Raw genomic sequence first — 24,542 nt, 5'->3', positions numbered from 1 at the left:
TATTTAGTTGCTGTTCAAATTATTAATAGACATTTCTGACCAGAACCAAGCACAATCAGTATAAGGACATCAGTACTCTTCTAGACTGACTCAACAGTTGGAGCTCTTACGGTCCATTCTGTTTCACCGCACTTCTACAGAACGCCATCTTATGCTTCTAACAGGGAAACCAGTGCTCCTCAATGCAGCTGATGAGCTCAGTCAACTAAATACCTCACTTAGATTTGGGGCAGAACTTAAAATACACTGTTCCTATGATGACAAATAATTACTAGAATATTCATCAGTTCGATAGCAAGGTCTAACACCATCTTCTTTGAGTAATAAACAGTTAAATTATGAGAGTTCACTACTTGTACTGCAAGTGCTCCTTGCATCATGAAAATGTGGACACTTGGTAAGATTGATATAGCAAAAAAGATCATCACAACACTCTCCAGTTTGAGGGATGTTCTAGGGATCTCTGCATAAGATTTTCCATACAGCAGTCCTCTCCACACCAATTTTTAAGTTCTTTACAAAGAGAGTGGAGAGGTGCTGCAACAGGGTGCCCAGAGAGGCTATGGGTGCCCCATCCTTAAAGGTGTTCAAGGCCAGGTTGGATGGGGCCCTGGGCAGCTTGGTCTGGTGTTAAATGTGGAGGTTGGTGGCCCTGCATGTGGCAGGGGGGCTGGAAATTCATGATCCTTGAGGTCCCTTCCAACCCTGGCCATTCTGTGTTGATTCTATGATTTCAGTTCACTGTTTTGAGAGAACAAAAGAAACAAACTGGGGAAAAGGAGATAGTGCAGAAGAGGCTTCAGCTCATAGAGGCCAAGAAAAAGATTCATTACTACTTGTCCATTCTCACAGTGTTCCACACTCCTAGTCCCAGGACAACCTTTTTGTAGTATCAGCATGTTCTTCAGTCCTTTCCTCCAAGCCCTACCAGCAAGCTGCATACAGAATCACAGAATGGTTTGGGCTAGAAGGGACATTTAAGATCATCCAGCTCCAACCCCATGCTATAAGCAGGAACACCTCCCTCCAGACCAGGTTGCTCACAGCCTCATCCAGCCTGGCCTTGAATGCTTCCAGGCATCTACGGTCTCTCTGGGCAACCTGTTCCAGCTTCTCACCACCCTCACAGTCAAGAATTTCTTCCTAATACAGAGTCTAAATCTACCCTCTTCCAGGTTAAAACCATTTCCAGTTATCCTGTTGCTACACACTCTTATAAAAAGTCCCTCTCCAGCTTTCCTGTATGCCCCCCATCAGGTATTGGAGAGTTGCTATAAGGTCTCCTCGGAGCCTTCTCTTCTCCAGGCTGAAGAGCCCCAGCTCTCTTAGCCTGCCATCAGAGGGCAGATGGTCCAGCCCTCTGATCATCTTCATGGCCCTTCTCTGGACCATGCAGGACCAATTCTGCTTTCCACACAAAAGAGCAGTTTACCTCAGGAATTGAAAGGAAGATGAAGACAACCTGCCCCCAGCCCTCCTCACCTCAGCTTGGTCAGGCCACACTGGTTCATTCCTGCCCATAGCCATGGGCTTGGCAACACAGAAGCTGAGTCAGGTCACAGATGGCAGCGTGCAATAGAACAAGTGGCCAGCATCAGGCAGAGTGGAAATACTTGGTCACCAAGGAACTAATGTCATAGTTGTATTTTAAGCTTTCACTATCATGATTCTTCATAAACAACAGAATTTTCCCCCCCCCCTTTAACCAGCTTTTTCCACTTGAAGTTGCCACAGAACATCATACTTTCACCTGCATTCTGTGCAACAACCATTGTGATCATTCTGATTCGTATTCTATGCTGTTGGCAGAACAAAGTTGATATTGCATTTACTATCAGGATGAATACATGTAATAAGAGAAAAATGTTTCAGTGTTTTCTAAGAATCGTCTTTCAACGGCCCTATAAACCACTCCCGTTCAAGTGTGAAACTACTTAAAAATAATTGTCTTAACTTATAATGAGGTCTCACTCAGTGAGATACACCAACATTCAACACAATTGGAGTTGTTGGGATATCCCTGGCTTCAAACAAAGGAGAAGAAACAACAGAACATTTGGTAAAAAGCTCTTAAAAGTGCTGTGTGGAAGCTACGGCTGTTCAGTTGAGTTGTTAGAGCTACTCTGCATTTTATGAACATGTGTATGCCTCTCCAAAACAAGCCATAATAGCACACTAAAAATTAGACAAGTCACAGCCCTATCACATATTTTATAATAGTTTTTAATCTGCATTTTATGTAGGATTGGAGAGAGCAATCTGCCGCTTCTGGGACAGAACTGCAGCGTGACCAGCAAGAACTGAGGCTGAGCAGGTGCTGCACAAGCCTGTGGGACTGCATCTGTGAGCAATAAAGCAAATGAAACCACCAACATCAGCAGTGCTTTAAAAAAAAAATAAAATAAAGCTCTCGGGCTTTAATGAAAGTTATGTTTTTAATCAGAAATCCTAAAACAAGCTTAAGGCAAATAGCGATATAAGCCTAAAACCTTAAACCCATCTCAACATTCTCTGTAAGATTTCACAGTGATTCAGCCAAAAAAACAGCATGAATCATAACAGATCACATGCCAGAGCAATCAGACCCATCTGGCCCATGTCACTGGAAACAAGATACAAGTGGTACATCCCTCCAGAGCGTCCTCAGCCTCCACTTACTTGTGGCTCACCCATTCCTGGAGCCAAAGGGTAAACCTTTACGCAAGAATTTACAAGGACTTGCACCCCATGAACCCATGCATGACTATAACTTCCAGCAGGTGTTGCACTTTGTTGCACACTGCACTGGAAACATGGACTTGAGTGGTGCCACAGCAGCTCCTATGATTTGCTGACTTTCAACTGCTGCACAAGGAAATTGGTTTTAACAGAACTCCTTCAGATCCCCAAAAACCTCCTCTCTTCAGAGTAATCCAGCTCACAGCCAATAACACAGTAGAGTTCCTTAGCATAATACATTCATTCACACAATCAATTTTACCCACTATGAGCCAACTGAATCCAGAATTCCTCCTGCAGGCCTTCTTATTTCTGCCTTGAATAGCTTACAACAACTGAACTCACCTTGCTACTCTTTTTTTCTATTTAATGAAACTGTAAGCAATTAAGAAAAAGTTCCAGCACAAAACACAAGAAAAAGTTACTCAGAACATTTATTTATCCATACAGGAACACTAAGAAATCCCGTGTGAATAAACAACCAGCATCACTCCAAGTAAGCCCAGCTTCTGAGCCTTTCAGGATGGCATTCAATTCCTTTTGAAAATTAAACCAGGAATTTGTGTTTGGGATACAGACTTCTCCAGACCCAACTTGCTCAAGTCGCTAACAAGTGAGAAGCATGGCCTTACCTTACAAAAGCTTTACTGACTCTTATCAGTAGTCTATGATATACCCTTGGCAGTTCTATCATCTCAGAAGCCTGCAGTTTGACCAGGAACCCTTGTCACCTCTTGTGAAAGTTAATATCAAGGAAACAGCCTGCATTTTTCCTATGCTGCCCTCCACAACAGTACAAGCAACAGTTGCATTGCAATTCAGTCCAACGAGCTACACCAGGAGCCTGGTCTGGCAGTTGGTGACCCTGCACATGGCAGGGGGGGTTGAAACTAGATGATCATCGTAGTCCTTTTCAACCCAGGCCTTTCTATGATTCTATGAACTTTGCTGGCAGCTCTGTTCTCCTCTCTTTGAACGAGAGGATCTTTAAGAGACACTTTCATCATCCCCTGCTCCAGTGGTGGATTACAATGGCTATCTTATGTTATTCATCCGGTTTAGGAGGCATTAATTAGCACACTATCATAGCTTCCTAATTACCAAGTTTAATGGTTCGTGGTAAATCCCCATCATTACTAGGAAATGAACCAGTTGCATGCCCATAATCCATTATTATCTCACATACTATAGTTCTAGCATTTAATGAATAATAATTAATCTAACTCCTAACAAATACATGCATATTTATCTTTTATCATACTTATCTTAGGAGAAGTAGCCTAAGACAGCCATAAAATCCAGAGAGCAAAAGATAATACAGAGTTGAGCAATGCCTCAGGCAAAGGCACTTCAGATAGAATCAGTTTTCTTCCCCCCAAAAACAGGCATGCCTGCATGAATTAAGCAGTAACAAGGCACTGCTACAAAGTGATACACCTGCTTTTGTGTTCCCTTGCTCCAGATCAAACAAGTAGGTGGCTAAACAGTTCTTAGGAAGAGTAATGCCTTGTCAGAAGGGGGACTAGTATGTAGGCCTTTCTAAGGGAAACATTAACAAGGTAGCACTTCAATTAAATTTTGCTTGTTGCAATTAAAGCAACAATCCTTATTTCATGCAACATTATGGTCAATTCACACATTCAAATGCATGGCAGTATCCACAGATAATGCCTGCTGTTTCTCTCATACCTCATGCTTCATACTAGCTGATAACAAGGCAGACACCAATAGCTATTACACGACACTTCCCAGTTCTTAGAAACAGGACCAGTTCAGCAAGTAAGCCCTGAAGATACACCAACAATCCCACAGCCTTCCTCTAAAACAACTATAAGGACCATGGCCACACCCAGATAGAGCTGATTTGATCCCATAAAGCCAGAACTCAAACCTCATTTTAAGAGGCACAGTTTATTGTCTGGGCTCTCAATCTGAGAGGATCAAACTTGCTTAAACTAAAACACACTTTGAAGGTAAATGACACTTCGTTTTAAATATGTGAAATAAAAACCGCCTACGTTTACCGTAAGCAAGCTTCAAATGCACATTACTGAACTCCAATGTTAACAGAAAGCATTTTTAAGTTACCACACTTGCATGTTTATTTTAGATTGCATCTGCCCCACTTAAAGTGTCACAGGAGCTGAAGACTGATTTTATGCTGTAAGAGACACACCAGAGTTCCTGCGTTAATTCTTCCTGATGGATGCCTCCCTCCCTTCCCATAAAAGGGAGAGCCAGGAAGCCTTCAAACACTTCCTCCACGCCTTCTGCGAGACTGAGAAGCACAGCACAGAGGCGCCTCAAGTCGCCCAGCCCCTCCCTCCCAGGCAATGTCTCACCTCTAAGTGGAGGAAGAGCACCGTACAAGAGTGAAAGCAAGGCTTAAGTGACCAAACAGCCCTGGATGTCAGGACAGAAATGAGCTATGGCACTACATCTTACAGCAGTTACGGAGAAACGAGGTCTGTTACCTACATGCTAACATTTTACCTATGTTGCAATTGCTGTTGGTTATGCAATCACATCACACCTAGTTTTGAGCGAGCTTGCTCAAGCACTGCTAAGCATGCAGCATAGACTCCTAAACTAATTATCAGGTTCTCCAGATAAGTTTCTCATTTCACAACTGTTAATTCTCTGTCAAAGGTTTATAAAGTCACTTAATACACAAGTAGTTACCTTTTCCTCTGTTCCAAGTGGTTAAATCAATCTCTGTATGCTTGTGCGACCTTATTATACAGCCTTCCATATAAATGATTTCATTCATTTTCATTTCTAAAATGCCCACAGCAGCACCAGCAATTTCAAGATTTCTAGCAGTGCTGAAAGCTCCCTCCATTATAGAAGAGCGATCTGTAGCATTACTATACTGAAATACTCTTCAGTGCCAACAAAAGGGTCAGCTTAGACTATCAAGGTTTTACTCTTCCAGGAAAAGAAACCCTTGAAAAAGTTAAAGCTACCTATAAAGAACAGTGAGAAACTGAACTTCAAGAAGTATTAATATGTAAACCGACAAACTAACATCATCATCAAAGCTCAGTGGTTTCCCTGCCTAAGAACTTGTTTAGTTCATTATTTAGTAGATTGAGAGTTTTTCTGAAGTCCAATTTTTAAGAAATTCAGAAGTGATTGCTACTGTGAGCTTGTTTGCTACTAGTAAGAATAATCACTTAACTGTTCTAATATTAGTGACTTATTTTTAGCAGAGAGGAGTGCTAGAATGACTTACTAAGATGCATACCATAGGCATGCAGTAAGCAACAAATCACCCTTAAGCACCATTAAGTCTTAAAAAAACAAAAAAAAACAAAAAAAAAACAACACCTACGAACTACCTAAAACAAGCAAAAGAAAACACTCAGAAACTCTTGCTGAAACGCACCAGTCACAGAGCATGGAGGCTTACACACTCTGTTTGCTCTGAGATCAGCTTCCTGAGGCTGAACCACACAAAATCACTGCATTTAACCCAACAAGCTCGGTTAAAACCAAAGAAACTCGCACTGCCAGCTGTGCTCTGCCTGCAGAAGGCCGAACGGCACCGGGAGCCTTAACTTCTCTGAGGCCGCAGCTCCCCTACTGTCACACCGAAGAGCTCCTGAGGAACGGATTTTACCCAGGGAGAGGAGCGATCCTCCAGAAGCTTTAACAGCGTAGAAAACGAAGCTGTTCGAACGGAAGTTAAACGACTTGTTTCTTTAAAACCACCACGAAGTCTCAAAGGGACGCGGATAGCAATTCAGACAGAGCTCTGCAGCTCGGCACGTGGAAACCTACGGCATTTCGGAGCCAGGATGCTTTTCCTCGCCGTCTCCCGGCGGCACCGACTCGGGGCTGACAGCTCTCCGCCTCCGCCGCCCCCCGCTCCAGGGCCGCTGCCGCCCGCTTGCGGCGGGAGGAGAGGGGAGAGACGGAGCGGCGGCCCGAGAGCGGCCCGGAGTTACCGCCGCGGGCGGAGAGCCGCGAAGCCGGGGAGCGGCGGCGACGACTGCGCGTCCCTCCCCGCCTCTCGCCCGCCCTCCCCTCCCGGCCGCCGCACGGCCTGTTCGGCGGCCGCAGACAAAGGGAGGAAACGGGGACGAGCCGGGACAAGGAGGCGGCGGCGGCCCCGACAGCCGCATCCTTCCCCGCTGAGCAGGAGCCGGCGGCGCGCGGCGGGAGGAGGACGGGCCGGGGGCTCACCAGGATCCGCTTGAAAAGGTTGCTCTCCTTGGGCGGCAGCGGCACGGACGGCATGATGCGGGCGGGCGGCCGCGGGGCAACGCGGCTCGAGGTTGCGAGGAGCGGCTGTCGCTGCAAGAAAGGGAAAGGAGGCGGGGGAAAGGAAAAGGCGATCCCCAACTCGGCTCACGAGCGGCGGCGACTCTTCAACTCATTGGCCTGCACCGCCCGCCCCGCCGGCTCCCCTCGGGCGCAGCGCGCGAGCGCGGCTCCTCTGCGCAGCTGCCGGGGAGGCCTCGCCGCCCGACTGACGCTGCAAAATGGCGGCCGGGGTCCCCCGCCGCGCATGCGCACCGCAGCCTGGCGCGGGGTGGGGGGGGGGCGGGTGGCGCCGGGCTGTTTGCTTCCCGCCCGCTCCCTGTTGTGTGGAGGGGTTGGTTGGGTCGGGGTTTGCTTTTTTCGTTTTGAGGGCAGTGCTTGGTTGTTTTTTGCTAGCTTCGACCGCACACTGAGGCGAGGGGTCCTCGAAAGCGCCCCGAGTGGGGGAGGAGGAGGAGGATGGGGAGGAAGGGGAGGAAGGGGACTGCCGCCCTCAGAAGGTGTAAAAATAACTCCGGCTCGCTGAAGCCCTGAGTCATGGCTATTTCAAAGCCTTCGAAACTGGATGCTTTTTTTTTTTAGTCCTTTCAGCGCTCGGCCTCGCCAGGCCGTGCTGAGATAAGGCAGAAAATCTCTTTGTCCCCTGCAGCCTCCCCCTCTCCTCCGGCCCTCATTGCCCGCTGTTGGTGCCCGCTGTCAAGCTGGGCTCTGGGTGAGCCGCCAGCCTGGCCTTTGGGATGTCATCTATGGCATCAGCTCTTTGTTCAGTTGCTTACACAAAGCTTCCCAGCATTACCGTGCGTGCTTAGAGCAGTGTTTTGTCGTGGCTTGGCTCCTCCGACAAGGGAGGCTTAAGGTGTTTTGAAAAATGATTTTTTCCTTGTCATTTGCAGAAATAACTTTTAAATGGATCTTTGCAAAGCTAAAGAACAAGCCAGCAGCACTGAAACCACACAGCATGGGGTGCTTCCTTGGGAGGGAAACTGGTTAAGCCGTCAGAGTTGCAATCAATTAAAAAGATCGTGCTGGGGAAGGAATGGTGGGGCGGAAATTAAACAGCTTCAATTAGAGTCCCTGTTAACCACTTTTTAAATACATTAGTTGTGTTTTAAAATAATATTATTCCTATAATAACATGGTTATCACCTACTTACTTTTATAAGGGCGTATAGCAACAGGAGATGAGGGGAAATGGTTTTAAATTGACCGAGGGCAGATTTAGACTAGATATTAGGAAGAAATTTTTTGCTGTGAGGGTGGTGAGACACTGGAACAGGTTGCCCAGAGAGGCTGTGGATGCCCCCTCCCTGGAAGCGTTCAAGCCCAGGCTGGATGGGGCTTTGAGCAACCTGGTGTAGAGGGAGGTGTCCCTGCCTACAGCAGGGAGTTGGAACCAGATGATCTTAAAAGTTCCTTCCAAATCATTCTGAGATTTCTACTGCTCAGGTGATGAGCTCAGTGGATGCGCATAGCAAAGCAAGCATGTGGAGATAACAATTAGGAAGGCTGTACACTTAACAGGCTGTATTTGGTTACACAAAGCAAGCAGTGGTATGGCTGAGGCAGCAAATCCCAAGCAGCGTGCCCTTTGACTTCTCAGAAGCCTTGCTAAACCCCATGGACATTGGTCCTTCCTTTCGTGTTGGAGGGGCGGAAAGTGGGCATGGTTTTGGAATAGTAAACTGTAAGGCTAAGCCTAATTCAGGGTCTCAGAGTCTGAATTTTTTTTCTGAGCAGGTGTACTGTTGACAAGGACAGCTCTGCTGCATCATTTTCAAGGTCTGCACCACAGCACTGAATTAGCACTGATTGTAACTTGTTGGAGCCATGGCTTCATGAACTCAGATTTTCTGTCCTTGCAGTAGGCTTTATGCCTTTGGTTGGTTTCTGTGGTAAACACCTCCAAGATGGTCAGGTGAATACTGTGCTCAGTGAACTTTTGGTCTGAGACAGTAAGGCTGTTCTTTATAGCAAAGTGTCAGTTCCCTGCTAGTCCAAATACTGGAACAAACGCCATCTGAAAACAGGCAAAACTGCAAATGAGAGGCAGGCATTTGATCTGCATTTCAACATGTGTCTGTATTACAAATCCGTGTTGAAAGCAGCAAGAAAAGGAGAGCAAGCTGGCAGTAAAGAAACAATTTTAGACTAGCTGAGAGAGACTAAAGATAGAAATGAGCGTTGGGGGGGGCAGAGGGCTGGTTGAAAGTGAGGTTTGGAAGTACAGTCAGGAAAACTTCTTGTCATTTAATCCCACTGCGCTTGGCCAAACAAAGCCCTTTCTACAGGCTTTGTTAATAAACAGGGCTGTATTCAAGGCATGTGTGATTCTGTCACCAGTTTTCCCTACAAACAGAAAGAATTCAGAAGTCTGTCAACAGATTATTTAGGTCAAAAGCGGGAAGAAACATCCAAGCACAACTCTTATGAGGAGCAATTGAGGGAACTAAGATTGTTTGGTCTGGAGAAGAGGAGGCTCAGGAGAGACCTTATCGCTCTCTATAAATATCTGAAGGGAGGTTGTGGTGGGGGGGGGGTCAGCCTGTTCTGTGTAACTAGCAATAGGGCTAGAGGGAATGGCCTCAAGTCGTGCCAGGGGAGATTCGTATTGGATATTAAGGGAAATTTCTTCTCTGAAAGAATGGTTAGGTACTCGAATGGGCTGCCCGGGGAGGTGGTTGAGTCATCGTCCCTGACATCTAATCTAAATCTCCTCTCTTTTAGTACAGCCCCCCGCAACCCCCCTTGTCCTTTTACTATCCGACCATGTGACTGTGTGAAAAGTTGGTCCCCCTCCTGCTTATAAGCTCCCCTCAAGTACTGGAAGGACTCAATGAGGTCTCCCCAGAGCCTTCTCTTCTCCAAGCTAAACAAGCCTGGCTCCCTCAGCCTGTTTTCATAGGAGAGGTGCTCCAGCCCTCTGATCATCTTCATGGCCCTCCTCTGGACTTACTCCAACAGTTCCTCATCCTTCTTCTGCTGGGGGCCCCAGGCCTGAATGCAGTACTCCAGATGGGGCCTCACAAGGGCAGAGTAGATGTGGACAATCCCCCCCCCCCCCCCTTGTCCTGCTGTCCATCCTTTTGAAATCAAGTTGGCAACTTAAAGTTGCCAGATTTGAATTTAAAAGCACATCCCAAGTGCCATGTCCCGTTCCCTGGAGCCTGGGAACCTGCTGCTGTCACTTCCCCACTCTGCCTGCTGGCTGAGGGCAGCAGCACCCTGCCCTGAGCACCACCTGCAAGCCACAGGCCTCCGTAGGCCAAAGTGAACCATAAGGGAGGTGGAAGCACAGACAGAAATGGAATTTCCCATCTTTTATACTCAATTCCCTTATTCTATTTCAAACATCATCCTGGAAACGGAAGGAAAGAGTGTTTCTATTCGCTGGTATTATGAGATATGAGGAATATGTCCCCTGAGTCCAGCCTGTGTCCAGTCTGCTGGCTGCTGGGCAGTGCTGAGAATCTGTTAGCCTGTACTGTCATGTATAGAGTTAAGATGAAGAACTGCCAGCAAGGATAGTGAAAACTGAATCACGATTGCTTTTAATCAGAGGCTTTAATGTAATAGCTGTTTCTGGCTGCACTAGGAATTGATGTGATTTTTCTTGGCCTACCCTCTTCTTTTTCATTCTGTTTTGTAATTTTGAGTGCATGGCCTGCCTTTAGTTTTCATGTTCTTATTAGCTTTTTGGTTGATTGCCCATAGATCACCTTTTCAAGATTTTTAAGTGTCAGATTGAAGGCTCCTGGAAGACTGCAGGGAGCTGTTTGCTGTGGCCTCTTTGTAAGTTGGATGGGCTCTAGGATGGCTCCTGGTTTCTGAAGCTGTTTTATAGTCTCTTCCCTTTGCCTCCTGTCCTCCTGAGGGGCTGAGCAGAGCCAGGAGCAGCCCTGAGAGTGAAACAAGAGGCTGGTTATCGTTTGTATGCTGGTGAGGTTTGGTACAAATCTTCCCATCGTTTCATTTTCAGCCTTTTAGGTGTATTTACCTCGCCAAAACTTGTTGATGTTATATGTGCCAAATACAGTGTTTTTTATATATATATATTTAATCCTGTTGAATGACAGCAGCTAAGAAGAAAGAAACCTAAAACCCAGTGTTCTCTAAGGCATTTACAGTGAAGTTGGATTTGCTAAAACATAAAAAAGATAGGGAAAGTTCCTGTAAAAGAAGCAAACTTCGGAAGAGAGAAGGACTTCTTAGTGCAAGCTGTGCACCTAGGGAGAACATAAGACAGTTTCAGGGAGTTTTTCATCTGAGGTTTGAATACATTTTCCTTCTATGACATGCATAGGAGTAAATTGGCCTTTAGGGTGATTATAGGTATAAAAAACATTGTTACGTAAAGTCTTTTTAGAACGTGAATATAATGAGGGGTATAGATAATATCAAACAGATTATACAACTGCCTGTTAGCTGAATGATGAGAACGGTTGTGTTGAGTAGCATTTTGTGAGTGGTGTTTGCCTTGTGTAGTGTAGTCCTAATTCATATGGAGTATAATTACAGCCAGCCCTGACATGAAGTGGAACTTTGATTTGAGTAAAGTTTACGTAAAACAACAATCTCTGCATAACCAGATTTGAAACTCGGGGTATTTTCAGCCCATGTTTTGGGAACATACACAGGAAAGTCCACTTATGTCACAGCACAGAACTTGCAAACAGGACGATTCCCACTTGTTGGTGCGCTTGTCATTTTAGACAAAGCGTGTGCAGCTGTGCAGCTGTGAAGAAAATATTGAGAATGTGGGTCGAGATTTACTTGTAAGATCTTTTAAAAATGATTTCGGAGCCAGCATTTCACAATTTACTTGTAAAGCTGTTAAAGCCGTGCTTGCAAATCTGCGATCGCTGCCCCCAGGGTGATTGCATCCGCGGGCTGGAGGAGAGCAATGTGCTGCAAGGACAGACGGAGGGACGGCCGAAGACAGGCGGCTGCTGCAGCACGCCGGGAGTTGTGTCTGTGAGCAGGCATGCTGGGAGTGCGAGTCTTTCCACTTCACTTCCTGTCTGCAATGGCCTCGTGATGTAAGGCAGGACCTGTCTGGCGCTTCCATTTGGGGAGGGTGAGTCTGTAGGCTCTGTGTGCGACACGGAGCCCGCTCTCTGCCCACTCTGGGTTGCAGGGGCTGAGCCCAGCCAAGCCAAGGCAATTACTGGCGGCTGCCTGCCGGCCTCTGGCTCACAGGGCTGCCTTCCTGCTCTCCCAGTGAGCCCTGCGCTGGGGAGGGCTGCACGGGGTTCTGTGCCTGGCTTTTGCAGGAGGGCTGCTTGGTGTAGCTGAGGTGGGATGCAGAGGGCTGTGAAAAGGGGGCTGAGGGCCCATGAAGCCTTGAAGGTGCCTCTCTGTGGCTGCATCACTGAAACCCCTCCCTTATGCATATGTATTCTTATGCATCTCAGCGGAGTCGGTTTCACTGAGTTAATAGTATCCTCGATCATTAGAAGTGATTTTTAAAAGCTTTTAAATGAGTTACAGCGTTGATAGTTGTCCCTTAACTAGAAATGAGCTGATCTATTTATTTTTGTAATGAGACAATCCCAGCTGTCGTTGTTACAGACCCGTTTTGATTTGTGATGTGTTTATGTTGCCCACTGGGTAATTTTGTCATGTTCAGAAAGTCGCTAAGAACTAGTTTGAGAAGCAGTTAATAGGCAGTCTGCTGTACGTGGCTCTGTAAAAGCTTTATGTGGGCTTATTTCTGCACAAATGCAGGGTGACAGCGTCTCTCTAAGGAGGAAACAACTTTGTTTTGTCAAAATAAGAATAAAACAAATCTATTTCAAAATCTCTGACTCTCTCTCGAGGATTGGTGTCATGCAGTTGCTTAGTTCTCTAGGCATTTGAAAGTGAGTATTTTACTTCTGAAAGCTCAGGCAAAACTCTACAATGAATTAGTTCTTATTTTCACGCGTTGTTAGCTCTAACTACAGCAGCATTTCTCTTAACAGTGGTTACCACTTGACTGGACGATGAGTGGCCATTCTGACTTGCAGTAAATAGAGGCAACACCACTTCATCAGCAAGATTAAATGTTTTGAAGTTAAGTCCAACATGTGCCCCGAGGAATTAAGTCCAGGAGTGCAGATGCTGAGTCTGACTTGTGTATTCTGACTTATTCTTGGTGAAGGAAGTGGTGTCCCTCTACTACTCAGTCACTGGAACAATCCATAAGGATTACTGTTGGTTTTCTGTAAATCCAATTGTCCTTAAAAGTGCAGCTGTGAGTTTGGTAGTGCCTGCCAGCTCTGGGGAATGTGCAGAAGCAGAATAGAGGCCCTTCCCCCTCTTTCTAGCTTTTCCAGTTTGTATAGGCAGTGAAATAGATGGCTGGGCAAGCAAGATGCAGTACCTTTTTTTCTGTACATTGCTGTTACAGGACAGTCCTTTGTTACAGGACCCATGGATGAAAGTAAGTAGGATGAGCAAAGCAGCAGTGACACTAAGGGTAGCCTGTGTCCTGCAAAACCGTGCATCAAGTACCATGCAAAAATAAAGGGACTGGATTTCAGAGTACCATCTTTGTACTCTCCCTTCTGATAGAAAATATGTCTGTCCCTTACCTGCAAGTGTATTGTGGGAAGGAAATAAAGCACCGTTCCCATATCTGACGTAAGACTCACATGGATAAGTAATTTCATGCAAGTATGTTGTAGCCCCATTGACTAACCTTTTGCAAAATCACCCTGATGTTGTTGATGTCCACCTGCCAAAGTTGTATTCTCTTATGGTAGTGGGTCTGATATTGCATATACTGCACATTTTGTACCTTCTTCATGTAGAATTTGATGTCTGCACTGTAGATGTGTTTTCTCACAGCAGCATTTTTGTTTTGCCAGTAAGGCAGGAAATGGTTCAGTTTCTCCAGTGAGAAGTATGGCAAATGAAGCTGTTGTATCTAAAGCATCATCTAGAGTAGATCTTCTACAGCATAAACACTGAGAAGGTGAGGGAAAGGATTTTTCCAAGCCTTTGCTGGTACAATGTTGCTGATAAGAGTTTCTAGTTTAAACTAAGACTGAAAGGAATAGTTCTGTCCATAACGGTTCAATCTGTGTTGGTGTAGTCAAGAACAGAATTGATACAGGTTGGATTTTTATTATTATTACTTTATTATTACTTTATTATTATTATTACTTTATTATTACTTTAACCAAATGCTTTTCCATAGATGGTGAAAGTGCTCCGTGTCTCATACTGCTAATTTCAGGCGGTGGAAGAATAAGAAACGATATGAAACCTCCACAAAGTGTCTGTTTTTTCAAGAACCTGCTTTCTGGTTTCTACTGTTATGGTCAGCTTCACAATTCCCCTCTTCCTTCTGTTGCAAAGAAGATGAGTTGTGTGATGAGGCTGCACAGCCGTGGATTTTGGAGGCCAGACTCTTTGCTGGACACGGCTGGATTCACTCTGTCATCTCACAGTCAGCTTAGGAAGAAGCATCAGGACTCTCGAGCATTGTGGAAGCATGAGGCTGTGCAGAAGTATCTGGAAACTCTGAGCAAGGAATACCAGCAGGTTAATAGTCTGCTAAATGCTGATTCAAAAAATGAATCTGAGCAGAGGACCCTGAGGAGAAGACGTGCTGATCTGTCCCCAGTTGCAACTGCATTTCAAGAAATCAAAGAGGCTGAAGGCGAGCTCCGGGAATTAGAAACCATGTGTAGAGGTAAGGAGTGCACATCTGCTTAGTCATTTTGAAAGAGTGGCTTTGCTTGTGATAAACCTCATTGCTCAGCCTTCATGGAGAGCTTTTAAATGAATTAAGCCAGCTCTGGAACGCTCTCTGGTATTGTCTGTTCCTGGGAGCTTGAGTCCCTTTAAGGCTTTCTAGATCCAGACGTTTCCTTTTATTTTTATGCTATCTCTCTTAATACAGGTCTTAATGCAGTCAACTTGGGAAAGTAGGGGCTGTTTGGACTCTGTGGGCTATGCATCTTGCAGAAATAGTTTGGAAATGTTTGCTTTAGGTTCTTTTTTGGTAGAGCCAAGAGCAGTATGAACTGCAGGATAAACATCAGCAAGTCTTGCCTATTGAATAGACACTGACTACAGCTATGCCACTTAAAATGGGATTCCAGCTAGCCAGTTTGATGCTTATTAGGCAAGCTATGTGAACTGCCATAATTAGGTCCTGAATTGGCAGCTTCCAATGTAAATGGCAACATTTAATAGGTCTTGGAGGATATTTGAGAAGTCCTATGGGGAAAGCTGATGGTTATCCAAAAAGCTGCTGCTTTTCAATACTATGTTGCAGTAAAGTTGGGGTAAAAAAAAAAAAAAGGAAAAAAAAGAGCTTGACCCTCTTTTTGATACTATTCAGGAAGAAGAAAGTAGGTGGGCAGTAAAAGGACTTGTGGTGCAACATTTTGAAAAGATACACTAACACACTGTGAGAAGAGTGAGGCACTGTGCACAGCCGGAAGGAAGAATGTGGGGCATTCTGCTACACCAAAACAGACATGAAGATAAGATACAGTGACCTGGAAAAAATGGGACTTGCACTAACACAGTTAAGGAAGGGAAAAGCAAAGAAGGGGAGAAATGGATACTTAGCAGTTTAAGAGGAGGAGGATTGAAGTTCCTGGTAATTCTGGGAGGAAGAACCATGGAATGTTGACACATCAGTAAAAGCCATGTTGAAATAAAGCTTGTAGAAACATAGCTGGTAACATTTCTTGCCTGCTTAAGAAAGATAGAAAATACCTGTGTTCCTCAGTTTTGGAAATAAGTGGGTATGTTTGTGCTTTAGAAACAGTGGCTATAGAAAACACTTTACAGAATCACAGAATGGCCAGGGTTGGAAGGGACCTCAAAGATCATGAATCTCCAACCCCCCGCCACATGCAGGGCCACCAACCTCCACATTTCATACCAGACCAGGCTGCGCAGGGCCCCATCCAACCTGGCCCTGAACACCTCCAGGGACAGGGCATCCACAACCCCTCTGGTTTCAGTACCTCAGGCAGGGGGGTTGGAGATTCATGATCCTTCATGATCTTCCAATCCTGGCCATTACATGATTCTGTAATTCTATGTGAATTGATAAAGGTCAGGGAGGAGGTAGGAATGGGACAGCAGTCATTTGTACCCCAAGCTTCTTGCCACCAGCCCATTCTTCCATCTCTGCTGACAATACCTCATCTGATACCTTCTATTCAACCAATCCATAAGGATGCTTTTCAGACCACCTAGAAGCCTCCTGTTCAGTGCCATCTTTTGGTGGAGCTGTGACATACAGGTAGGGTTACCTATGTAGTTCCTGCATTAAGTACAGAGGATGCCAGGCTCACGTGTTGATCTGCCATATTTTATTTAAAGAAAAACAAAACCGACCAACAAACCAAAATGGAATGTAAATTATAAAGCAGAATATGAAGGAGCTGCCACTATCCTTGTCCAGGATACAAGGCTGGTTCATCTCAGCCCTCTCCGTTCTTGGGACTTGCTGCTGAGGAGAAAAAAATAAAGGGGTGCTCCCTATTCTGGCATGTTGGTTTTGACTCCAGCCGTCTTTTAACAGTCTGTTTAGTGCATGATCTCGTGCATTGGCATCTTCCATTACTCTTAACTGGAGCCTCTGTAGTAGAAAAGATTTGGAGCTTCTGTTAGCTTTGTTTGAGAATGTTTTGCAGCTCTAAAACGTAGGAGAGCACAACTGAGTCACAGAACTGTAGGACTGATTAGGTTGAAGGAGACTTTTGGAGGTGATTTTGACTGATGTTCTACTCAAAGCAGGACTGCTTAGAGCAGCCCGACTGCGGTCTTGTCCAGTTGAATAGATCCAAGAACAGAGATCCTACAGCTTCCCCGAGCCCATTTCAGTGTCTGACAACCCTTAGAGTCAAAATAATTTTCCTAATACCTAATCAGAATTCCCCATGCTCCAGCTTCTGTCTTGTTTTATGACAATATACTTTGAAAAGACTTTGTCTTGAACTTTTCAGTATCTTTCTGTGAGTCAGCTGTACACAGCAATAAAAACTCCCCTCAGTCTGCTCTTCTTAAAGCTGAACAAACCCAGTTTCATAGAATCATAGCTTGGGCCTGGGTCGAAAAGGACCTCAAAGATCATCTAGTTTCAATTCCCCCCCACAGGCAGGGTCACCAACTACTAGACCAGGCTGTCCAGAGCCACATCCAGCCTGGCATTCAATGCATCCAGGGACGGTTTTCTTGACCTCTCCTAATATTTTCTTTGTTTCCATCCTGGACTATCTCTGTGGCTCTTAGCTAGACTCATTCCAGTATCTCCATGCCTTATCTGTACTGGGGAGTTCAAAACTGGACAAAATACTCACCTAGGCTGAGCAGATGGGAAGGGAATCTCTTCAAGCAAAGGAAAGAGTTAAAGTGAGGTCTTCCACGTCCTGATGGCTGAAGCCATAATACTCATATCTCATTGATTGCTTGATTAGCAGGAGGCAGAAGGTTAGAACCCGTGTAATTGTCATCATACTTACATTTTTAATGCTTGTCCTAATGAGCTGGCTGCAAAGTACTGCACAGATAGCAGTTTCTATGCTAGTCTAGAAATGGAAAGTCTTGTTGCATGTGAAATAGTGGTAAAGAAAACTGAGGCACTCTTTTCTCCAAGCGTGTTTTTGACATATTTTGTTAAATCTCTTGGTGGGTTTGCCTCTGCACTGTCAGTCTCTGTCACATAACTGTGAGTACACTATAATTGGCAGCAAGTAACTGTCAGGTGGGACTGGCATTTGTGTGATGCTGACTTGGAGTCATAGCCAGGAGACTGGGAAGTAATATATCTCAGCTCCTTCCAGCACCTCTGGAAAATGCTGTCATTTAGTTAGCAATACACATCCTGGCTTCAACTGCTCTTCTTTGATATTTCTTGCTGGCACAGTGAAACTGCATGCACTGCAAGCTTTTAAATGCTGTAAAGTGTGTCTTTTGACAGCTGTATTACGATCTGCTGTAAGCTAAGTAAGACTGGCTAACATTTATTCCTATTGTTGGAATTCAGAGCTGGGCAGCAGAGAAGAGAAGCAACTGCTAGAGCTTGCCTTAGAAGAGAAGGAAACCCTTGATAAAAAAATCAACACGCTGTGCAGAAAGGTGAGCCTGAGGTAAAAATACACAGCTTCATAAATAAATGTCAGGAAAATGTTCCTTTGTGATCTTGCCAATAGACTCTGACACTTGCATTTAATGAAACAGAAGGCCAGCTTCTCTATTTTCCCTGAGAAGACATGGCAACATTAATTACTGGTAAGCTTCTTACTGACAAATGCATCTTGGAAGCTAATTATTTTAGGCATTTCTGCTTGCTTGCTTGTCCATCTGGAGATGCTGAAGGGGATGTGAAGCTGTCTGTGCTGTTGAGACCTTGCGTGACATCCAAGTAACTCTTGTGGCAGCAGAGCGTGCATTCTTGAAAAGGTTTCTGATTGGAACCTTCAGTATTTCATTTTCTCTTCAGCTGGCAGCTCCCCACGAGCAGGAACATAAATCATAAGCAGAGAAGCTGAAAAAGTTTGGTAGAAAGCTCTGTGTTTGGGCTCATTTCTATGTTGAGATTGAGAAAATGGGAAATAGAACCTTCTGAAACGTAAGGTTCGTGTTTGTGTGAAGAGTGGCTGGGCAATAGCTGGTGACTTTGTGCTCCAAGGTAGTTGGGGCTGCAGTGGGTGACCAGGCACCTGACGCTGTGGGATCGAATTTTCAGCTAGCTTTCCTGTGGATGCACCAACGTATCCCATTTCCACACCAACTGCACTGAGCTGCAACAGCCTTTGGACTTGGACAGTTTTTAGTCCTACTTATTCATTTGCCAATAGAAATAAGTGGCTGTACGTGCTCAAGCCGTGGCATTTGTGAAGGCTGGCTGTAAACTTCATTAAAAGGAGATAGAGTCATGAAAGAGATAGTGACATTCTCTCTTTTTTTTTTTTCTTTCCCCTTCTTTTCTCTTTTCAGCTTTTCCAGCTTCTAGTGCCAAAGGAGAAGTATGATAAAAGTCACGTTATATTAGAAGTGACAGCTGGCAGAACAACTGGAGGTCAGCAAACTCTCCACTAAAGATTACTCCGAACCTTCACCCAACATTTTAAGTCTCTTACGGGTTATTCTTAATGCGTTTTTACACTTCAGTGGCATAAAGCCATACTTCCTTAATCTGTATTATTTATTATCAGCATTAATCTGTTTTATGAGCGCGAACACAGTTGCAGTGAAATCTTCAAACCCGTGGCTGCCGTTCTGCAGACTGCTATTTATGTTGTAGCGCCTTTATATTTATAGGTGACATCTGCCAACAGTTCACTAAAGAAATGTTTGAGATGTACCAGAACTATGCGGGCTATAAATGCTGGACCTTTGACATTCTGAACTACGTGCCAGCTGAGATAGGTACAGTAGTTCTCCAGACGTCCCATCCAGACAACGACATTGAAGGCTGTGTTTGTGGGCTGTGCTTTCCACGCGTTGTTTGTCTCTATAGGTGGGTTGCATCACGCGGCTGCTCATATTTCAGGAGATGATGTCTACAGGCATCTGAAATATGAAGGAGGGACTCACAGAGTCCAACGAATCCCTGAGACCGGGCTGTCATCGAGAATGCAGCGTATTCATACGGGGACAATGTCAGTTATTGTGCTCCCTCAGCCAGAGGAGGTAACTATCTGTTCATCTCAGCAACAAGGAAGTGTGTTGCTGGCACTGGAGTGGGTGTTATTTAAAACCACGGTACTGTTAGGGGATTTTATTGAAACCCAAGTGCTTTGAGCAAGTCTCAGCGAGTAAAACCACAGGCTCTGTGGTTCTGGAAGGCAGCAGGACTTGGCTGTGTACCTTACATTTTTAAGTGGGTCGTCAGAAGCGACTGCACAAATGTTTGCTACTGCCCGAAAAAGCGAGCGCATCGGTGGTCATTTCAGTGAGTGTTCCAGCCCCAGTGCCTGCAAAACTGGAGCGAGCCAGCTTTGAGTTAAGTCACATATTAAGATTGGGGGATATATCCGAGAAAATATTCAGTGTTGCCTAGGAAAGTGACTCAGCAAGTCCTTTACTACGTTTTTGTTCATTTAAATTGTCGGTGTTCAATCAAGGACTGTATGCTTTGCATTTGAATGAGCGTGTTGGGTGGTCTTCCTGAGATTTTTCTGATACCACCAGATCTCTCTAAAACTAGCAAGTTATGCAAAGAATAACCAAAACCAGATCTTGTAGACTTTTCCTGCAAATTCTCCTGCTTCCTTGTAGTGCTTTCCCTGCAACACTGGTCAGATCTGAATGTTGCTTTCGTATCCACTGAGCTCAAACTTGGTCCACGTCATCATGGACTCCTATCCTTAGCTGGATCTGGATACACCTAATGTTTCCCCAGGTAGATGTTTTTAACCAGTGTTGCAAAAATCCCTCAGGCTTGACTCATGGAACTCATTCTTTTAGCTTCCCATGCAGACGTACCTTGTTTTCTGAGGGATCTGGAGCAAGAGCAGGTCCAGAAGAGGGCCACAAAGATGATCAGAGGGCTGAAGCACCTCCACTATGAGGACAGGCTGAGACAACTGGGGCTGTTCAGCCTGGAGAGGAGAAGGCTCCAAGAAGATCTCATAGCGGCCTTCCAGTACCTGAAGGGGGCCTACAGGAAAGCTGGGAAGAGACTTGTTAGAAGGGCATGTATCAAAAGGATGAGGGAAAATGGTTTTAAACTGGAAAAGAGTAGATTTAGACTAGAGAGTAGGAAGAAATTCTTGGCTGTGATGGTGGTGAGATACTGGAACAGGTTGCCCAGAGAGGCTGTGGATTCCCCTCTCTGTAAGCATTCAAGGCCAGGCTGGATGGGGCTTTGAGCAACCTGGTGTAGAGGGAGGTGTCCCTGCCTGTTGCAGGGGGTTGGAGCTGGATGATCTTAAAGGTCCCTTCCAACCCAAACCATTCTATGTTTCTATGATAATGATTGTAGCTGATACTCAAGCACAGTTGAAAATTAGTGGGTTTTTAATAAGTGATTTCTTTTACTCTGTCACTGAAAAGGCAGTCAAAATAATTTAGGAAGAGCAGAAAACAGTAGTTTTCTTTGCTTTTAGGTTGATGTTAAAGTGGATCCCAAAGATCTGCGTATAGACACATTCCGGGCCAAAGGAGCAGGAGGGCAACACGTCAACAAAACTGACAGTGCTGTGAGGGTTGTACATCTTCCCACAGGTGAGTCTGGCTGTGGTTGGTAATTCTGAGCACTCTGCATTCTGGAATGAAAGCTTGTGACTCTGTAAGTCTGCAGGATCATGCCATCTACCAAGATGTCAGTAGCCCTTTTTTGTTCTGTCGTCTTCTAACAAAGTAGCATGGGGGAAGGGGAACTTGAGGAGTGGCACGATGACCAACATGCTGCTGTTATGCTTAATGAACACACTGTCTTTGAAGGATGAAAGAATAAATGGAGGATCTCGGGGATGGGGTGGAAAATGTAAATAATTTGTGCTGACTGATTCAGGAGAAATGGCCATTGTCAGCTAAGGGTGAGCTTTGCCTAGCTGCAGCAGGCAGAAAGAGGAGCTTGAAGATTTCCATTTAGTACTAGATAATGCTATCCAAAGTTAAGTAGGAAAGAAAATGTGCTGATGGGAAGTTAACATAGGTACTGAACCACTGTCTTTCTTAGGATTTGCTTGTACTGAAGTTCAGTGGGCCTGTATCTGTCCAACCTGAAAAAAAGGCTTTGGGCTTTTCATTTTGGAAATCAGACAGGAAGTAAAAAAACAAAAAATCAGACCTTTTTATCTTATTTCATTATTTATAATTCAGCTTAAGGCTCTCTAGTATGGCTCTGATGCTCTCCTCTTCTAAAATAAGAAACTTTCAAGTTTCCAAGAGCTCGTGTAGATGAAGACATTCAAAACCCACATTACATTTTTTTAAGCATGCTCTTGTAGATTCAGCAACTTCACTTTTGCAATGTGTGACAGCTACCTGGAGTAAACCTGTCCTCTGGAGGCAGCATCCAGAGAATGATAATTCCAATGAGAACTGTTTGCTTTATGGAATCTCACAGTACCCCTAGCTTTTCTGTAGCACCAAACAAATCTCCTGGTGCAGCTGTGAGGAGTTTAAAAACATGCTAATGGCTTGAGACATTGTGTTAAAATGACTTTCTATCCTGCAGCTGAAAGGCCCTAAAAATGAGCACTCCTAGAAGGTGTCATTTGCCTAATGCGATTGAATTAATTTAGCTTGTTTGTTCTGTGTTTGAATGGGCTTTTTGCTCTGCTCTATCTGATATTCTACTGTGAAGGGGTGGTGGTTGAGTGCCAGCAGGAGAGATCGCAGCAGATGAACAAGGAAATGGCTCTGAGGACGCTAAGAGCTAAGCTGTACCAGCAGATCATTGAAAAACAACTGAGTCAAGAGCAGAGCGCCAGGAAACTGCAGGTGAGAAGGGATGGCTGATGAACTTGGGAAGGGTGCTTTGTTGTAGGGGGGTTTCTCCGAGTGTCTGTGTCTGACAAATTGTGCTTACGAAGGAGAATCCTGGGTGTCAAGATGCTAACTCTGCTTTGAAACTGCACATCCGTTGTTTGCTTATCCCAATTCAGCCCTAGTGTACAATTTTCAGGTAATGAAAGAGCCACAGACTGTGGGTGGAAAGAAGAGGATCATAAGAATGTAGCTGCAATGACCCAAAAAGCAGTACTCGGCACCTGACGTTGTGCTACACAGCTAGAGCAGCAGCCAAAATTCAGATGAGAGGTTCTTGGGGTTGTATTTTAGGCTGTTTCTAAAGCACGGTGTTTGACAAGCTGGTGTAGCTTCTGGGAGAAACAAGTACACAGAGGAGCCTGCCATTTCACAGCTCTGTTTGCTGTGGGTTAAGTAACCTCTGAAAGAAGAAACTTCAAATCCGAGTTGCCTCAAGTTGTGCTGCAGGCTGTACTTTCCTCTTAAGTGTGCCAACATTCTTTTCCCATTCTTTGAGTATTTTGCTGTTTGCAGTGCAAACTTCAATAGCGACCAACAAGAATAAAAATACTTGGCAAGACCAGAATTCTTCAGCGTTCCACCGCTTCCAGCTTAGCCATTTAATTGCTCACTTCAGGCTGTGTGTCAGTGTGTTGTTCCTGCAGATTATTAACTCTGTCTCTGTAATTGGTGAGCCATTTATCTGCTGTTAATCATTTTTGCTCGAGAGTTCTCAAGGCTGCATTAAAGGACTTGAGATTTACATTTATGTTAATGCTGTAGAAAATCAGGCTACAGTGGATTAGCTTTTATAATGATTCAGAATATATAAAATCCCTTCTTTTGAAACACAAATGTGAGTGCAGGTGGAATTTAAAAGAAAAAAGCAGCTCGTGCAAGTAGACACTCATTTCTCTAAGTAGTTTTCAGCGTGTAGTTCTCCTTTTTAATACAATGCTTAACCGTGCAACCAAGCTACACTTGGAGTTGAGCATGAAGTCTTTTCGAACTGATTGCACTGCTTTACTTCACCACCAGAGGACTCCTCTGTGTCCGCTCGATTTACTCTCCGCTCATTTCTGACGGCCTGATGTTAGCAAACCCCTTTGCCACCCTCTGTGAAGCAGACATCGGTTGTGCTGCTACTGTTACGAATGGCTCCCACTCACTGCCTTTTGTGGGAATGCCTTCTGCCTTCCATGGCTTTTGAGACTGACGTAATTCTTGTTCTATTCCTGTGGTGCTCTGCTACAGTTGGGAACAAGAGCCCAGTCAGAGAGAATTCGTACTTACAACTTCACCCAGGACAGAGTCACTGACCACAGGATCTCGTATGATGCACGCAATATCAAGGTAATGGTTGCTTAGGAGGGTTTTAAGACTTAGATACTTAACTGTGCCACGTAAAGCAAACTGCAAGCTTGTGAAAATAATTTAAAATATATGGGGAAATCACATGGCTATTCACATCCTAATAGAACACGACTAATTCAAGAAGCCTACACTTCTCTGCCTTTCTTCAGGAAATAACGAGCTGACCTAGGGCTCTGTGTATTTCTCTCTAGCTATACGAATGAATGATGCTCAATATGTAGTCCTCCTTAGTGAGCTCTGTGAGAACTCCTGGAGTAGTCCCCACTGCAGAATGGTACTGAAGTATCCTCTGTAATGCTTTGGTCTGCTGTTATTTTCCCATAGGAAATTCTGAGTGGGAAAGAGGAACTGGATAAGCTAATAAACAGGCTGCTGGAGTTTGCAGAGATGGAGGCTCTCACAGAGTATCTAGAAAACCTTCAGTCCATGGGAGGAGAAGGATGCTGAAGATCTTGTGTGGAGCTGAAGCAGAACTGGGTTTGTAACTAAATAAAATGGGCACACTTATTGGATGACAGATTGATTAAAATCTATGCCTCTGTTTTTCAATATGTGCAATTGCTCTTTTCATGCCTTGGCACAAATGAATTTTATGGGTTGAATTTACATCTCCCCCAGCAGAAAAGAAGAGTCACTGATTACTGTGTGCACATACCTTCTGTCTTGGCAGCAAGGCTTTTTGAAGCCAGTTCTTCTCTCGTCCATATTGCAGCTGGACAGATGTAGAATTGTGGTGATGGAGAAGAAGAAAT

General features: G+C 44.8%; 2 protein-coding genes across 9 annotated transcripts in view; one reads left to right on the top strand and one right to left on the bottom strand.

Moving 5' to 3' along the window:
- Positions 1-7,124, bottom strand: part of NAA16 (N-alpha-acetyltransferase 16, NatA auxiliary subunit) — a 65,583-nt gene extending 58,459 nt beyond the window's left edge. For 2 of the 4 annotated variants that reach the window (XM_042839190.1, XM_042839193.1), the window contains exon 1: positions 6,907-7,121. In XM_042839190.1, coding sequence (XP_042695124.1) covers positions 6,907-6,960 — 54 coding nt within the window. In that variant the 5' untranslated portion in view covers positions 6,961-7,121. Of the gene's footprint in view, positions 1-6,906 lie in introns of all 4 variants that reach the window. The other 2 variants (XM_042839197.1, XM_042839192.1) reach the window with 2 other exon arrangements.
- MTRF1 (mitochondrial translation release factor 1) lies at positions 6,845-24,339 on the top strand. Of its 5 annotated transcripts, none has more exons than XM_042839200.1 (10): positions 6,845-6,924; positions 14,165-14,662; positions 17,981-18,072; positions 18,934-19,015; positions 19,258-19,365; positions 19,457-19,629; positions 21,048-21,165; positions 22,253-22,389; positions 23,671-23,769; positions 24,115-24,339. In XM_042839200.1, the coding sequence occupies exons 2-10, from the start codon at positions 14,227-14,229 to the stop codon at positions 24,235-24,237; spliced, it is 1,368 nt and encodes a 455-aa protein (XP_042695134.1). In that variant the 5' UTR covers positions 6,845-6,924; positions 14,165-14,226; the 3' UTR covers positions 24,238-24,339. The 5 variants fall into 5 exon arrangements, with proteins under 5 accessions (XP_042695134.1, XP_042695136.1, XP_042695132.1 ...); XM_042839202.1 differs by lacking the exon at positions 6,845-6,924 and adding an exon at positions 9,892-12,058 and having other exon boundaries at positions 14,204-14,662; XM_042839198.1 differs by lacking the exon at positions 6,845-6,924 and adding an exon at positions 9,892-12,058.
- Positions 24,340-24,542: the final 203 nt, after the last annotated feature.

The sequence above is a fragment of the Centrocercus urophasianus genome, unplaced genomic scaffold (assembly GCF_019232065.1).
Source record: "Centrocercus urophasianus isolate 14NV4802_14NV808 unplaced genomic scaffold, USGS_Curo_1.0 seq_9, whole genome shotgun sequence".
NCBI classification, from domain to species: Eukaryota; Metazoa; Chordata; class Aves; order Galliformes; family Phasianidae; genus Centrocercus; species Centrocercus urophasianus.
This window is presented reverse-complemented; position numbering and strand designations above follow the sequence as displayed.